Source organism: Tupaia chinensis, unplaced genomic scaffold (genome assembly GCF_000334495.1).
Source record: "Tupaia chinensis unplaced genomic scaffold, TupChi_1.0 Scaffold000683_1, whole genome shotgun sequence".
NCBI lineage: Eukaryota > Metazoa > Chordata > Mammalia > Scandentia > Tupaiidae > Tupaia > Tupaia belangeri.
In genome coordinates, this window is record NW_006160206.1 from 443,878 (window position 1) to 461,070 (window position 17,193).

The window sequence follows — 17,193 nt, forward strand, 5'->3', positions numbered from 1 at the left end:
CGCCCAGCCAGACTGCGCCGCTTCCCCCGCGGGTCCCGCGCGGCGGGAGCGCAGGTCCCCGAGAGGCGCCCCAGGGAGGAAGTTTGGCCGAAAGGGGAACGGCAGCAGTTTTCTTTTTAGTGACGGTCTGGGAGAAAAAGGATCCCCAGCACACCCCTAACTTTGGAGGCAGTGTGGGATCCAGTTTCCGAAAGCAGAACGGGGTTCCCCCCTTTCCCAATTCTCTGCCTCCGCTGCCAGCGTTGGTGGGCATGATGCCCGGGCCAGCGGGCGGAGGCACGGCCGGACCCCGGGCTCCCGGCTGGGCAGCCGGGCCTGAGCGCAGCGGCCTTCAGTTCTGCCCCGTGGAGCTAAAATGTGGGGCCCCCAAGGTGACCGAATACAAGGATGGAGAGGGGTGCGTTCATGCCAGCCAGTTCTGACATTGGGAAAGGTTCGCTGCGGCTGTCACTCTGGACCAGCTGGAGCACAATTCGGGGGCAACTGCATAGGAACCGCGGGATGGGACTCTGCCCGCCCCTCCAGTCCCCGCGCCCTTTCTGTTCACAGTAACAGCTCCACCGGCTGGCCCCAAAGGGGGCCGGGGTAGGTCGCCACATTCTCCGAATTCTCTCTTCACCCTTAGGACTAACCCTGGCGAGAGAGGAAAACTGCAGCCAGCGCTGTTAGGTGACTCGCCTGGAGTCACACTTCGACGGTGGGGAATCTTTCAAACTCAGGTTTGCCTAACTCGGTTCAGAGGCTTTCCTGCCGGCCCTCCAAGATTCACGTAGGCATGGTTCTCAGTCTGTAGTATTGGTCAGATTCCATTTTTCACTTAATATCCTATTTTATGAAGAACATGTGATTAAGAGACGGGAACCGAAGGGACTGGCCTGAGTCCCATGTCCACTTACTGGCTGTGGAACCTTTCAGAATAAGGAGCTGCAAGGTGGGAATAACAACCACCCCTCTAAGCGCTTCATTGGAGCATGCCCCCCCCCACCCATAACTTATGCAAATAGTGGCAAATACTATTTAGGACAGCCCTAATAAAATATGGATTGGTAGTTACTGGGCAGCTCTTACACTGTGGCCCAGCACATTTAAGTGATCTGTTAGCGTCAGTGGTCATGTAAAGGTCCCCGTGTTCCTGGGAGTCAAAGGGTTCCTTGTGGGCAGTAATGCTAGCTCTTCCCTACTGCAGCCACAGGCTTATGGGGCAGTGGTCAGAGTCTGGACTCTGGAGCCATATTCTCGGTTCCAACTCTGTCTGCTATTCCGTGACATCAGGCCAGGCCCCTTAGTGCCTCAGTGTCAGCCATGTGCGGGAGCTGGCTCAAAGTGACTCGTGAGAGCCAATTGCTAGATATTCAGGACATCTGGGAACTCGTTGTGAAGCCATGGTAAGATAGTGATGTCCTGGAAGTCACCAAAGGTAAAAATCAAGTGTCTCCACCCCACCCACCCCAAGCTGGTCTCCCTTGGATCAGTTTCCCCATCTGCCCAGTGGTTTCCTCTTGTGAGATACATACAGGGACCGTGCGGAGCCTCTAGTACGGTGCCTGGCACACAGTACGTGTGTAAGAATTATTCGTGTCCCTCTTTTCTTTCTCTTCCTATTAGAAATAGAGCTGCCGTGCATATCCCTGGGCAGGTTCCTCATTGCTTTGGATCCCCTCTGGGTTGAGGCTGTACCATCAGAACTGCTAAGTCATGGGAGAGGGGTTGGCAGGTGGCGTGGTGGTTAGGGGTGCTGGACTCCCACATGGCTGACCGTGGTTCGAGTTCCAGCCCTGGCAGCTTGCTTTCTCTCTCTTTCTCTTTCTGTCTTTCTCTAGTCAAATTAAAATAAATGAATACATAAATAAAGTTAAATTTTAAAATTCTTAAAAAAAAAAAAAGGGAACCACTAAATCATGGGAGAGACATATCACTGGACTCCCACTTAGTCGACCGCAGTTCGCGTCCTGGACCTGGTGGCTTAAAACTCACGCTGGGCGCATGTGCGTGTGTGCCCAAGATCCCGAGAGGAGAATGGAGGAGAAGGGATTGGCGTGACCATCCCCCCTGGGGGTGATTTCTCGCTTTCTGCTGTCTCTATGTCTCTCTCTGTCTGTCTGGCGAGTGCACACACCCTATAGTGAAAACCTCTCCAAAAAAAAAAAAAAAAGAAAGAAAGAAAAAAATCACACTGGGTGCGTGTGCATGTGTGCTCAAAAATCCCAAGAGGAGAATAGAGAATAAATAAAGTTAAATTTTAAAATTCTTAAAAAAAAAAAAAAGGAACCACTAAATCATGGGAGAGACATGGATTTGGGGTGCTTTGGGATGTGGCTAGGTTGTACCTCCGGAAGGCAGAGGGCAGTTTTAGGGACATTGCTGGAGCGCACCTGTTTCAAGGCTACCAGCTTTAAGCCTGGTAAATGTAGTTGTGTCACTGGGAGAAAGGCCAGCGATGCCTGACCTCTCAGGGCCTGATTTCCTTGGGAATTTGGGGTTTAAAGTCTGCCTTTGTCCCTGCCAGCTTGGTCATCACCACCCAGCAGCAGGAGAGGGGGACCTGAGTGAGGATGTGAGGAGGGTGCAGGCTGAGAGGCAGAGGCACCGCAAGGCCAGCCAGGTGGCCTGTGGGACCCTGTGCTGACTTTGTTTTTCTTTTTTTAAATTTTGAATTATCATTCTTAAAGAGGCCCCCAAGCTGTATAAGCTTCAGGCCCCATCTGGGTCCACTCCTGCAGGACTCCCGATTTGAGCAACCCTGCCTCCTAGCACCTTCTACTTTAGACCTTTCCTGCTTTTTAGCAGAATCTCCTCGGGGTCAGTATCTTTGAGCTGAGGGTTTTGAGTTTCTGACTCTACTTTGGAAGTTCAAAGTGGGATTCCCTATTCTCCTTTCCCAGGGTTCTCAGCATGTGTTCCTCTGCTATGGTGGGGGGGTGGTGGAGTAGACTTGTTAACAATTTTTGCTGGAGTACACATGCACTCACCTGAGAGGGAAAAAGAGGGAAAGTGAGAAAGCGCGTGGAAGATGGTCCTGCAGTCCCTTCTCCATCTCTTCCTCCTTTTGGGATTTTGGGCACACATGCATGCACACCCACTCAGTGTGTTTCTCAAGCTGCTGAGTCCAGGACTCGAACCGCAAAGTTGGTCATGTAGGATCCAGCTGCCTTATCCGCTCTGCCACTGGCTGGCCCTCCAGTTGATTCTTAGGGCACTAAAATGTGAGGATTAAAGGGTTCTGTCCACTCAGCCTGCCCCATACAAAGATTCGCAAAGCCCAAGCCCTGCCGTCTACACCCCCAGCGGAGGGGTAGCCTCTTAGGGGAATTCCCACCCTGCCAGGCAGGGCTCAGCCCTCCACCCAGGCCTGTTATACATTATCCCATTAAACCCTTGGGAACAGTTTCAGATTTATTGCCGGGATTAGGTTTTATTTAAAGATGACAGTCCACATAACAATTTAATGTCTTTGTTTTAACAACCCAGCAGCAGGGCCGACTTGGCAGCTGGGGAAACTTACTCTGCAGAACATCACTGGCCCAGGCCTGCAGGTTCAGGGAGAGTGAGGTGGGCCTGGCCTGCAGGGACCGAGAGGCTGGGCTGCGCCGCGAGGCAGCATTTCATACAGGTGTGGGCAGCCTCGGAGCCAGGAGCGTCTGTGGAACCAGCACTGGCCTTCCTCAAGAGCAGCCTGCAGAGGGTGGCCGGGCGGTGCCCTCGGGGCATTATTTGCCATTACTGGTCCATATTTGACCTCATATGTCTTTCCTCACTGTTAGAAAATGTGGAAACCCAGCAGGTGCCCGGCTGGCCATTTCCTAGGGCTTCCTGGGTCATCCGAGTCACTTCCCTCCCCGGGTTGAGTAACCCCCCAACCCCCTGATGCTGGGCGCAGGGAACATGTTGGTTCCATGGTACTAAATTTACTCCCACGAGTTTCTTCTGCTTCCCCCAGATAGCTGTCTGCCACAGCAGCTGGCGTGGCACAGGGGCCCAGGCAGGGTACAGCAGCAGCCCCTCGATAAGAGCTGTCAGGAGGCATCCACTCGGGGGAAACAGTCCCTGCAGACTTGCAGGGACAACTTTCACTTCCAAGCCAGGTCCCCTCCCTTGAGGACCCTAGCCCCAGAGTGAGATTCCCCTCTGCCTCACCCAGGGACCCTCACTGTGCTCTTGGGCTGAACATTCCTACGTCTGCTATTGCTCCCTGATGCTCCCTGTATGTGCCATCTTGTCCCTGTCCCTTGGGTCTCCTTGCTCCAACTCTTTCAGGCTTTGGGGGTCTTCCTGTCCTCTGTACTCTTTAAGTTGTCTGTCCCAGCAAGAGGGAGCCATTTTGACTGTCACTGGAGAGCTGCAAAGGCCATTAAGGGCTGGGACTTGTCCGGAGCCATCGATTTGAGAAGGGGCAGAGCACAGAGCTTGAGTCTCGGACCTAAGTCCAGGGTTACCTGCACACAGTGCCATTTGATCATCTTGTTAAAATACAGTCAGAGAATGAACACAGAGCTGGCAATGTTTCCCTTGTCTTTCCTCACTTCTTCCCTTCCTCTCTTCCTTCTTTTCTTCCTTTCGCCCGCCCTCCCCTCCTCCAGTCAGGACATGAAAAGCAAAGCCATCGCCAACCATCTCTGCCACAAATGTCACAACTGAAAGGACATTTTAACACTGCAAATGGTAGGAAGCTATATCCCAGATAAAGAATTGTCCTAAAGGGACTGGACAGAGGCACGGCGATAAGACATGATGCTCCGTGAGACTCACCCACATGGGAAGGTTGGTGGTTCAAGTTCAGAGGCCTCCCTGAGTGCGCCGGACACCAATGTGACCCTGATGGTGGGGCTGACTGGGCCTGGGGGTGGATCAGAGCATCAAGATCCCCTGTGGGGGGGACCAGCAGTTGGCATAATGGCTATGTCGCTGGACTCCCATGCAGTCGACCGCGGTTCGCATCCCGGACGCGGTGGCTTAAAACTCACGCTGGGCACGTGTGGGTGCAGGCCCAAGATCCCGAGAGGAGAATGGAGGAGAAGGGATTGCGGCGTGACCATCCCCCCTAGGGGGGTGATTTCTCGCTTTCTGTCTTTCTATGTCTCTCTCTGTCTGTCTGGCGAGCGCATGTGCCCTATAGCGAAAACCTCTCAAAAAAAAAAAAAAAAAAAGATCCCCTGTGGGGATAATATTTTCGTTCTGTCTCTCTTTCTCTCTGCCTAACTTGCTATGAGAAAAATAAATAAGCTTAAAAAAGAAAAAAAGAGGGGACCAGCAGGTGGCATGGTGGTTAAGGTGCTGGATACTCCCACATGGCCGACCAAGGTTCGAGTCCCGGACCTGGTGGCTTCCTTTCTCCCTTTCCCTCTCTCTCTCTGTTGTCTCTCTCTGGTCAAATTAAAATAAATGAATGAATAAATAAAATTAAATAAATAATAATAAAAAAAGAAACTGCCCTGATACACAAGAATCTTCTATAGGTTGCTGCTTCAGGAGGAGCTACTGGGTGAGAGACAGGGTGAGAGGGGGACTGTTTTACCGCGGGCCCTTCTGTATCTCTTGAATTTTGTAATGTGCAAATAAATAACAGCCATCTATTCTAAAAAACAAAACCAAACAACCCAAGACTATCCTTAGTCTATCAACACAGCTCACTCGGTAAATATTTTTTTATCCTCATTCTTGTTTTTCTGTGGCCCAGTGAAGGTAAGTTCACACAGCCTGGGACAGCTGCGCAGGTGACCTTCTGGGTCTCGTCTCAGCTCATGAGAAGTTCCATGAGGAAGAAGGGTCCGGCCTTTCATTCTCTGCATCTTTCACTGAGCTCTCCTTGCAGCCAGTCGACCTGGCACCCAGGCCCCGCTCACCTACTCCCTCACGTCGAGTTGGTCGTAGGTATTTCATCTCCGGGCCTCAGCTTCCCCATCTGTAAAATGGGGCTGACCACGGGCTAACTTCCAAGGATGGCTGAGAAGTTGAGCTGAGATATGTCAAGTGCTCGGTAAACAGCAAGTATGTTTAGTAGCTGCGAGCCTCCTTTCTGTGGCCACTGCCTTCCAGCCTGGTGCCCACTTTGGCTCAGTCCTCAGAAAATATTTATCATTATAAAATATTTACACGGGCTCCAGACGCTAAGCTGGTGCTGAGGAACACACAGCTCTTGCTCTCAAGAAATGCACGGTCTACCTGACTGCCCCTGGGGGAAAAGAAGTCACTTCTGTGCCTTGAAGGAGCGGGTGGGGAGAATGAGGCGGACTTAGAGAGTGAGGGCACACTTAGGCACAAATGTCAGGCCCCAGAGGAAGCACGGGGCTTCTGGGAAGGGATGAAAATCAATGACAGGGTCTTCACGTTCACCCTCAGGGTAGGGCTTCTGGGTTGCTTTCTTTTTTCCTGGCCTCTGCCTAGAAAGAGGGGATTCTACGGAGGCTACATATAGCAGTTCGGCATTCTTATTTCCTTCCCTCTGGTAGAAACTGGAAACCCGTGGCCATCTGTTGTTTGGTCCACTCAAAAGAGGATGTTGAGGCTTGTTTTTCCTTCGGACCCGAGGGTGCTCGGGCGCCCTGCAGCCCCCCTCTGCCCTTCTCTCACAGAGCGGCTCTGAGAAGGCAGCGGAGTTTTGGTGTGCGTGGAAGTTCTCAGGTGGCGTCCAGAGCATGGAACGTAAGGAATGCCCCCACCCCTTCGGGAGATGTCCTGGTCTGCTGGTCGCCTTGGCCCTGGCCCTGGCTCAGGGCAGGGCAGGGCTGGTGGGGAGCGTGCTGTGCCGGCTCAGGGGTGCACAGGTGACCTCCGAAGGGCTTCTGTGAGTGCTTGACTCTGAGGTCTGAGCCCTCTTAGGAAAATGCCCTCGGTGCCCTCGCCCTCGCTGAGCTGAGCCAACCCTGGCAACCTGTTTTCCTGCGCCTGTCTTAGGTGCTGGTAATTGTTATGATGATTTTAAAACGTTTTTCACTTTTATTAGCATTTTTGCCCTGCTGCAGTTCAGTCCAGCCTTCCCAGCAGGAGAATTGCATGCCTGCTGGGTCGTTATTCTCAGAAGCCGGACTCTGGAGTGATAAACACTTCAGTAATATTTAGACACAGTGTTTCCATGACCCAGTTCCTCCCAAGCCTTGCACAGATCACCAGTTGGAACAAACACACTCTCTAAGTTGGGATGACTTTTTCTCTTTACTGTACTATGCTTGATGTGGCCTAGGTGACAGGAGGTTTTCAGTAAGTTTTGTGGGGCGTGTGTTTTCCTTGAAACTCCATTGCAAAGCAGAGTATTTTAAAGGAGCATGGTGGTGTGTGTTTGTTGTACTAAAGTATTTTAGAATTTAAGGTTAATGTTGGGACCAGCAGTTGGTGTAATGGCTGTGTTGCTGGACTCCCATGTAGTCAATTGTGGTTCAAGTCTCAGACCCTGTGGCTTAAACTCATGCCAGAGAGGAGAATGGAGGAGAAGGTATTGCGGTGTGGCCATCCACCCCGGGAGGTGATTTCTAGCTTTTTTTTTTTTTTTTCCCTATCTCTCTGGAGAGTTCATGAGCCCTATAGCAAAAACCTCTCCAAAAATAAAAAAAAGGAATTTAAGGTTAATGCCTCTGCCCTTTCCTGGACTTGATGCCTACTTTGTTTTCTTAAATTCCTTTGTTGTGAGTTTTAGGGGGTATAGGACAAACCCTGTGAGGATGTAAATTGACTATTGTTGAAGAATCTGGGTTTTGAGATATTACTAAAATACAATTTAAGGGCCAGCCGTGGTTGGCAGCAGTGCATCATTCTGCATGTAGAATGACTGGAGTTCGATTCCTGGGTGGATCTGTTCACATCCTCGTTGACCGGGAACACTGGGGGGGGGAACACAGTGTGAGACCCTGTTGAAGGGTGTCCCCCCTTCCTCACACACAAAAAAAGAAACTTAAAAAAATTTTTTATTTATTTATTTAAATTTACTATAGGCAATTGGTGGAGAGAGAGAGAGAGGATTTTGGGCATGCATGCATATGCACCCAGCATGGTTTTTAAGCCTCCGGGTCTGGGACTCAAATCCTGTAGTCGGCCATGTGGGATCCAGTTACCTTAACCACCATGCCATTGGGTCGCCTTAAAGAAACTTTAAAGCAATTGTTTGACTTGGAGAGACGGTCTCTGCAGGATCATTACGCAGACCTTCCGGCAGACTAATAACAAATCCATGCTGACAGCACTCAGTTCTGATGAGTGTTACAGATGCCTTGTGCCTATAGATTTCCAAGGAACTGATGTCTGGAGAAGGGCTCCTGTTGGGCATGACGTCATAGCATCTATAAATAATGCCTTACAAAATATGCTGCAAGCTACCAGCCTCAGCCACCTGTGCCGCGACACTGCACCCTTGCAGAAATAATGGCTTTTACTGAAGTCAGAAGCCACACAGAACAAGCATAAATGGAAATGGAGAATGCGTGTACGCGGTGTCTGTGTGGGAGATGAGTCCACCTCACTCTTCCGCGCCGTTTTTCTATGGGGAATTGGACCTCACCCAGTCTTCCAGGTCTTTTCCTATAGCATGATTGTTATTGGGCTCTTTAAGGCTGTTATATTCTGGCCTCTGTGAGTGCAAAGATCCGTGAATATCACAGATACAAAAGGCAATAGAGCATCTTGGGAAGGAACACCGACTCGAGCCAGACTGCCTGGGTTTGGGTCATAATTCCTTATTTCTTAGCTGGGTAGCTCTTGCAAGTATTGTCCCTCTCTTTCCCCATCTGAAAAGTGGGAGTAATATTAAACACATCTGGGACCAGCAGGTGTGTGGTGGTTAAGGCACTAGACTCCCACATGGCTGACCGTAGTTTGCATCCCAACCTGCCAGCGTGAAAAATCACACCAGGCCTCTGTACATTCACGCCCATAATCCCAAGAGAAGGGATTTTGGAATGGCCATTCATCACAGGGAGTGATTTCTCACTTTCCCTCTCTCTGTCTCTCTCCTGCAAATGTATGTGCCCTATGGAAAAAAAAAAAATTAAGCACGTCTGGGTGTTTTCATGAGACCTGAATGATTTAACCTGTGTAAAAATTTAGAGACAGTACCTGGCACGTTGTAAACAATTTGTAAGAGTTACTGTTTTTCATTTTTCTAGTTCAGATTTTTAAAAATTATTTAATTTAATTTAATTATTATTATTGTTTTCCAGTTTTATCAGAGACAGAGAGAAAGAGGGAAAGTGAGAAGGCAAGCCACCAGGTCTGGGACTTGAATTGTGGTTGGTAATGTGGGAGTCCAGCACTTATAACTACCACACCACCTGCTAGCCCCTACAAGAGTTATTCTTAGTGACAGAATTATCTGGAGATCAATTTACTGAAAAATATTTTGTATGCAAATTTGAGAGGTTTTTGCTATAGGGCACATGCGCTTGCCAGGAAGACAGAGAGAGACAGAGGGACAGAAAGTGAGAAATCACCCCCCAGGGGGGATGGCCACGCCGCAATTTCTTCTCCTCTCAGGATCCTGTGCATGCTCGCACAAGCGCCCAGCATGAGTTTAAGCCACTGGGTCCAGGACTCGAACCGCGGTCGACTACATGGGAGTCCAGATACAACGCCATTATGCTAACTGCTAGTCCCCTTGTATGCATATTTGAAGATCGATAGACTTTGAAGAGCCTGAGAGCTAAAACATACACACATGCACGCACGCAAACACTTACACACAAACTTATTCTTTACAAAAAATTTCACAGTTGAACTAAACAACAGAAAATAAATGCACCAGAACAAAATTGAAGCCAAAAAATATTATTGCACATAGCTTTTTAGTAGCTTGAGTGATCTTAAATCTGTTTTAGTTTTTAAAAAATATTTATTTAATTTTATTTATGATTATTATTGTTTAATTTGACCAGAGAGAGAGCGAGTGCGGGGGATGGGGGGACAAGTGAAAAAGCAAGTCACCAGATCCAGGACTCAAGCTGTGGTCAGCCATGTGGGAATCCAGTACTTTAACCACTATGCCACCTGCTGGACCCCAGGATCTCAAAGCTGTTAGAACAATATGTTCAACTTTTTTTGTTGTTGGTTTGTTCACCTATGTATTCCAAACCTGCTTTCTTGTGTAATCCATGTAAAATGGATACTTTTATCAATGAAAAAGGGAGATTAAAAGAGGATTGGGACTTTGTCCATCCAGGTGTCAGAGGTCTGGCTGCTGGGAAATCTTGGTTTTGTTTTTTTCTTTCTTTCTTTCTTTCTTTCTTTCTTTCTTTCTTTCTTTCTTTCTTCCTTCCTTCCTTCCTTCCTTCCTTCCTTCCTTCCTTCCTTCCTTTCTTTTTTTTTTTTTGGAGAGGTTTTTGCTATAGGGCGAATGCGCTCGCCAGAAAAACAGAGAGACAGAAAGCGAGAAATCACCCCCCAGGGGGGATGACCATGCCACAATCCTTTCTCCTCCATTCTCCTCTCGGGATCGCACGCGGCTTGAGTCCCAGCCACCGGGTCTGAGACTCAAACCGCGGTCGACTACGTGGGAGTCCAGCAACATAGCCATTACTCCATCTCCTGGTCCAAATTTTGCTTTCTTCTTCTTCTTCTTCTTTTTTTTTTTTTTTAGAGTATTTTGCTATAGGGCACATGTGGTCTCCAGAGAGACAGAGACAGAAAGCGAGAAATCACCCCCCAGGGGGGATGACCATGCCACAATCCTTTCTCCTCCATTCTCCTCTCGGGATCGCACGCGGCTTGAGTCCCAGCCACCGGGTCTGAGACTCAAACCGCGGTCGACTACGTGGGAGTCCAGCGACATAGCCATTACGCTAACTGCTGGTCCCAAGTTTTGCTTTATTCTTAAGTTCAGCATAAACCTGCTTGCTATTGAGGAAAGTTATTTATTTCTCCTGTACGTTACTGGCCTGATGGTGACATTTCATGTGAACTGAGATGGCCGAGGTACCCCTTATGTGACATACGTTGGAAATAGTGCAAGTCTTCCGAGTAGGGGGCCCCAATAAACAGAAGAAACCCAAGCTACAGAGCAGTGTCAAGTGGAGTATCCTCTGCTCAGTGTCATGGAGGTTGTGATACTGACTTGGAAAAGACGGGTTTTTTAAAGGGCAGAGCCAAGAGCCTTCATCAAACTTGAAGGACAGTCTGGAAATCTTGAGAAATCTCAAACCGATATATATTTGTGGGGAAAGTGAAAACACAGCAGATCAGGAGTGGATGGAAGGATCCTAGATGCTGCCTATGGGGACAGAGGAATTTCTCTTTTCCCAAGGTGTTTACTGCCCAGCAAGCCAATAGCCCTGGCCATTGAGAGTAGTTGTGTCTTGGTTGTACTTTCAGAGCCATCCCTGAAAATTCTGTTCTCCCGTATAACAGTGTCAGCCATAAGTGTATTTCATTACATTAATACAAGGGGGACCAGCAGTTAGTGTAATGGCCATGTCACTGAACTCTTATGTAGTCAACCACGATTTGAGTCTTGGACCCAGTGGCTTAAACTCACGCCGGGCGTGTGGGCATGCGTGCCCAAGATCCCAAGAGGAGAATGGAGGAGAAGGGATTACGGCGTGGCCATCCCCCCTGGGAGGTGATTTCTCATGTTCTGTCTCTCTGTCTCTCTCTGTCTGTCTGACGAGCGCACGCGCCCTATAGCAAAAATCCCTCAAAAAAAAAAAAGAAGACAGTGGCCAGTGGAGAATGGAATGGAAGGAACCAGCAGTTCTCTGTGTTCTTTTTTTTTCCTGTTTGAGGTTTTTGCCTTAGGGCACGTGCGCTTGCCAGAGAGAGAGACAGAGTCAGTGGGAGGGAAAGTGAGGAATCACCCCCCAGGGGAGATGTCCATGCTGCCATTCCTTTACCTCCACTCTCCTCCTGGGATCTTGGGCACACACGCACGTGTGCTTAGTGTGATTGTCAAGCTTCTAGGTCTGGGACTTAAACTGCAGTGGGCCATGTGGGAGTCCAGTGACAGAACCACTACACTCTCTGCTGGCTGCCATGACCCTTTGCTCAGTTTGGCTGCCCCTCCAGCTGGCCATGTTTTCTTTGTTCTGAGGAGCCTTGGGGGAGGGTCCTGAGAGAGGGCTGTCATTGCATGTCAGTCCCTCTACTAATTCCATGCTGTGATTCCTTAGCTGGGTCACTGGGATAGGCTATTTTACCCTCTGGACTTTTGTTTCCGCGTCTATAGCATAAGGAGTCTAGATCAGGTTTGTGGGTTTCGAGTTGTAAAGTTGTAAAGTTTTGCAGTTAGGCACAGAAACCTAACTGCAAAAATAATCAGAATATAAAATAAAAGGCGAGGTAGCCATGATGTAACAGTGGGGTCGTCTGTCTTAATTTTCAGAGTTCTCTCTGGCTAAATAGGTGTCCAGCGCATGCATTTATCTGTGAGAGATTTGGTCTACTATTGAAAATAATGTCAAGGGGCCGGCAGGTGGCGTGGTGGTTAGGGTCGCTGAACTCCCAGATGGCCAACTGTGGTTCAAGTCCCAGACCTGACGGCTTGCTTTCTCACGTTCCCTCTCTCTCTGGTCAAATTAAAATAAATAAATAAATAAATAAAGTTAAATTAAAAAAAGAAAAGAATGTCAAGAGTTCTGGAATCCTGGGATTAGCAACTAGCGTAATGGCCATGTCGCTGGACTCCCACGTAGTCAACCGAGGTTCGAGTCCCTGGTGGCTTAAACTCACGCCGGGCGTGTGGGCATGCGTGCCCAAGATCCCAAGAGGAGAGTGGAGGAGAAGGGATTGCGGCGTGGCCATCCTCCCTGGGGGGTGATTTCTCGCTTTCTATCTCTCTGTCTCTCTCTGTCTGTCTGGCGAGCGCACGCGCCCTATGGCAGCAACCTCTAAAAAAAAAAAAAAAAATGAGTTCTGGAATCCTTTCAGACCAACATTGAGAACTTATAGCAGCCAGCGTAGTTGTTCTGCAATGGCAAGAGAAATTTGTGGCTGCCCGAGATTGTTTCTGGAACAGAGAACTGAGTCTCTGTATTTATTTACTTATGGGAAGATCTGCTGGGGAAATGGAGGAAACTGTCAAACGATGTTCTCTGGGTAAAGAACAGAAGAGTAAATTAGTGGAATGCTTGGCAGAGTCAACCCTGCTGCAGAAATGTCTTGGAATAATGATCTCTTAATTGGATTTACACTTGGTGTTCAGGAGCTTGCCATTCCAGCATTTACACAGAGGGCCGCAACTGATTTCATATCCGTGCACTGAAGAGTCACTTTAAAGAAGCATCAGATCCATTTGTGATGTGATCTAGTGAGTATGCGTCTCTGTTAGAGGAGTGGATCTGTCCCAAATAAGTTTCTTATGCACTCCGTCCCCATCCAGTATTGAAGCACAGCCCCTGCTGGGCTCCTGGCTTCGACTTTATTTTCTTTTACTCAAGTCAGACAGTGAATGTCTAAAATCCAGGTAGTTTGCCTAGGTGTGGGGATGTGGGGTCTCAGCCCATTAAGAAAGTCATGTGTGTTTTGACCCCTAAGAGAGTATAGAAGATCATAGATGCTGTTATTATTAAGTCCAGTGTGTTCTGTTGTGCATTTCGTCAAAAAATATTTTAAGTAGTTTTTTTTTTTTCTTTTCATTTGTTTGTTTGAGAGGTTTTTGCTATAGGGCACGTGTGCTTGCCAGACAGACAGAGACAGAAAGACAGAAAGTGAGAAATCACCCCCCAGGGGGGATGGCCACGCTGCAATCCCTTCTCCTCCATTCTCCTCTCGGGATCTTGGGCACGCACGCCCACGTGCCCAGTGTGAGTTTTAAGCCACCGGGTCCGGGATGCGAACTGTGATTGACTACATGGGAGTCCAACGACATAGCCATTACACCAACTGCTGGTCCCTCGTCAAAAAATATTTTTAGCTGTACTGCCCCCTAACTACTTGCAGCAATTCATTTTTTTTGCAGCAATTAATATTTATAAGACTCTTTTCACTGATCCGTTAAGAGAAATTCTTTCACTATCTTTTTTTTTTTTCCCTCTAGAGAGTTTTGTTGTTGTGTTGTTGTTGCTATAGGGCATGTGCTCACTGGAGAGACAGAGGTACAGAGAGACAGAAAGTGAGAAATCAACCTCTCTGGGAGGATGGCCACAACACAATCCCTTCTCTTCCATTCTCCTCTCTGGATTTTGGGGATGCATGCACATGTGCCCTGCATGAGTTTCAAACCTCCAGGTTTGGGCTCAAATTGCGGTTGGCCATGTGGGAGTCCAGCGACATAAGCATCACACCATCCACTGGTCTCTCAGTATGTTTTAAAATCAGCTTTCTCTTGATTTCTTGATTAAAAGTTTATTTTCTGGGACTGCCCTTGTAGGCTAGAGGTTAAGGGAGCCAGATCCCATATAGCTTAATCACAGTTCAAACCCCTGCCTCTGTGGCTTGAAAAACACGGCGGAGCATGTGTGCATGTATAATCCTGACAGGATGGCAAGACAAAGGAGAATACATTGTGACATGACCATGCCCCACGGGGGGATGCTTTCTCCCTCTCTCTGTCTTTCTGGTGACATCATGTGCCTTCTGGCATTAAAAAAAAAAAAAGAAAAAAGCAGTATTTTCTGTGCGGAATGGTGACAAAGGGGTAAAGTGCAATGCACCGTGGCTGACCCATGAAGGAGGTTCTGGGTTTGCACGCCCTCCGAGTAGGCTGGGTATGTGATCGGCAGCCGGCTGAGACTGGGCATGGGTAGCAGAGTCAGAACCCTGTTGAGGGCTTTATCTCTCTTACTCATGGAATAAATATGTAAAAATAAAGCTTTTGAAAGAAGTTTTCCTCTAGATCCAAACTTTTATTTCAAACATTTATTTATTTATTTGTTGTGGTTTTCAAGCTGCTAGGTCAGGGACTTGAACCATCATGCTGGCCATGTGGGAATCCAGTGCCTTAACCACCAAGCCACCTGCTGGCCCTGAACCTTACTTTTATAGACACTTGTCTCTAACCTAAAGGAAAAAAGCATTAGCTATAAAAATAGTTCAACTGATAGCTCGCTGCTGTAAGAAAGGGAAGGAAGGCGCTTACATTTGCTGAGAAGCTGCTGATGACTGTACTGCCAGGTGCCTGAGGTGCTTCCTTTTTGAGTCCTTAGGACAACCAGAGAGGGAAGGGGGTGATCTTAAAATATATGTAAGAATTTCCCTCAAGGTCTTATAGTTTGAGCTGGCCAACCTAGGGTGTTTTTTTTTTTTTTTTTTCTTTTTTGTATTGTTTCTTTGCTGATAAGAGAGGAGCACCCCCAACAGGATTTTATGCTGCCCTCCTACCCCTGGTTTTCCAGCCAGCCAGGCTCATGGGCATGGCTTCCTGGCATGTACAGTAGCCCGGGGAACCGAACCCATGGTCTTTGTCTGGATCCAGCATCTTCTGAGCAGCATGTTATCGCTGCAACAGCGAGCTGACCCCAAACTGGGTTTTGAACCTGCGCCCCCCGTGAAGTTACATGCCACGATCCTCCTTGACTCCAGGAAAGGCTCCGATTCTGTAGCGTGAGGTGTGTTTGTGTTGTCACTTCCTCCTTCAGGCAAGTGGCCACTGGGTGTTGGCTGGAACTCCTCTGTCCCCTTTCTTTTGGTCAAGAGGCATGTCAGCATCTTGAGTCGGAGAGTGCAGTGGGTAGTATGTAAATGTGGCCATCCTGTGCACTGCACACACAGGGCTGGGACTAGAGGTGGGGCTCAGCTGGCCCTCACCAAGGGTACAACATTTAAGAGAGTGCCAAAAACGCTAAGATAAATTATATTCAATGCAGTGTTTTAAGAGATAAAAATTAATACCAAAAATCCATACTGAAAAAAATATCAAAAGTTGAAATAAAGACAGGCTAAGTAACAGTATGAAGTTGAGCCGTATTGGAGATTAAGACAAAAACGAGTAATATGGAGACTGTCTTTTTTTTTTTTTAAGAATTATTTATTTTCATTTTATTTGTTTTTCAAATAATTATTTTAGCTAACTTTATTATTATTATTTTAATATTTCCAGAGACAGAGAGAGAGAGGAAGTGAGAAAGCAAGCCTCTAGGTCCGGATTGGTCTCTTGTGGGTCTACTTCTTTTTTTTTTTTTTGTTTTTTTTTGAGAGGTTTTTCGCTATAGGGCGTGTGCTCGCCAGACAGACAGAGAGACACATAGAGACAGAAAGCGAGAAATCACCCCCCAGGGGGAATGGTCACGCCGCAATCCCTTCTCCTCCATTCTCCTCTCGGGATCTTGGACACGCATGCACATGCGCCTGTTGGGAGTTCTAAGCCACCAGGTCCAGGACGCGAACCGCGGTCGACTACGTGGGAGTCCAGCGACATAGCCATTACGCTAACTGCTGGTTCCTGAAGTCCATTGCTCTTGACCAGCATGCTACCTGCTGGCCCCATGTTATTATTATTATTTTTAATTTGACCAGAGAGAGACAGAGAGAGCGAGAGAAAGGAAAAGTGAGAAAGCAAGCCGCCAGGTCTGGTATTTGAACCATGGTTGGCCATGTGGGAGTCCAGCACCTGAACCACCACGCCACATGCCAGTCCCCGAAGCCTGTCTTCATTTAAAAATCTTAATACTGGCCCAGCTGGTGCCATGGTGGTGAAGGCAGCTGGAGCCCACATGGCATACTGCACTGTTCAAGTCCCAGATGTGGCAGCTTGAAAAACCTGCTGTATGTGTGTGTGCCCAAAATCCAAAGAAGAGAATGGAGGAGAAAGCATTGCAGCCTGGCCATCCCCTCAGGGGAGTGATTTCTCACTCTCTCTTGTCTCTCTCTCTCTCTGTCTCCAGCAACATATGCGCCCTATAGTGAAAAACAAAACAAAACCAAAAAACCCCAACTTATTTTGGTCATTGTGGGGGTTTTTTGGCATTAATTTTGGTTGGAAAAAAAATGCATGACAGTATCATTTATCTTGATACCTGAATATTTTGGAGAGCCTCTTAAATTTTGCATCCTCATCCTTGTTCTGTCCTGCTACCTACTTTTATTTATGTGTCTGGCAGTGAGCTAGGTGTGGCGGAACCAGATAAAGGTCTGCAGGAGTTTCTGGGCTAGTGGGAGTCGGCCATGCAGATAACCCCAACACGGCGCCGTCATCGTATCTGCACAACCTGTGATGGGGAGGCAGTGCCTGCTGAGTGACGCTTCTCTGCGAGGAGGGTTTAGTTGAGACTGGCCAGTGGACACTCCGTTGGCGGAAAGGATGTGTCTGGAGATGGCCACTCTCTGTGTTACTCTGAGCCTCCGTTT

The 17,193-nt window shown here is 48.2% G+C and overlaps 1 protein-coding gene across 3 annotated transcripts in view; it reads left to right on the top strand.

Annotated features, from left to right (window-relative positions):
- The window catches only part of RGS10 (regulator of G protein signaling 10), a 50,189-nt gene that overhangs the window by 1,124 nt on the left and 31,872 nt on the right, over nt 1-17,193 (top strand). The window contains exon 1 of one of the 3 annotated variants that reach the window (XM_006160397.3): nt 6,534-6,639. The exons of the other annotated variants lie outside the window; for them this stretch is intronic. Within the exon in view, the coding sequence (XP_006160459.1) occupies nt 6,633-6,639 (7 nt within the window). The 5' untranslated portion in view covers nt 6,534-6,632. Of the gene's footprint in view, nt 1-6,533; nt 6,640-17,193 lie in introns of those variants that run through there. 3 annotated transcript variants of the gene reach the window in all.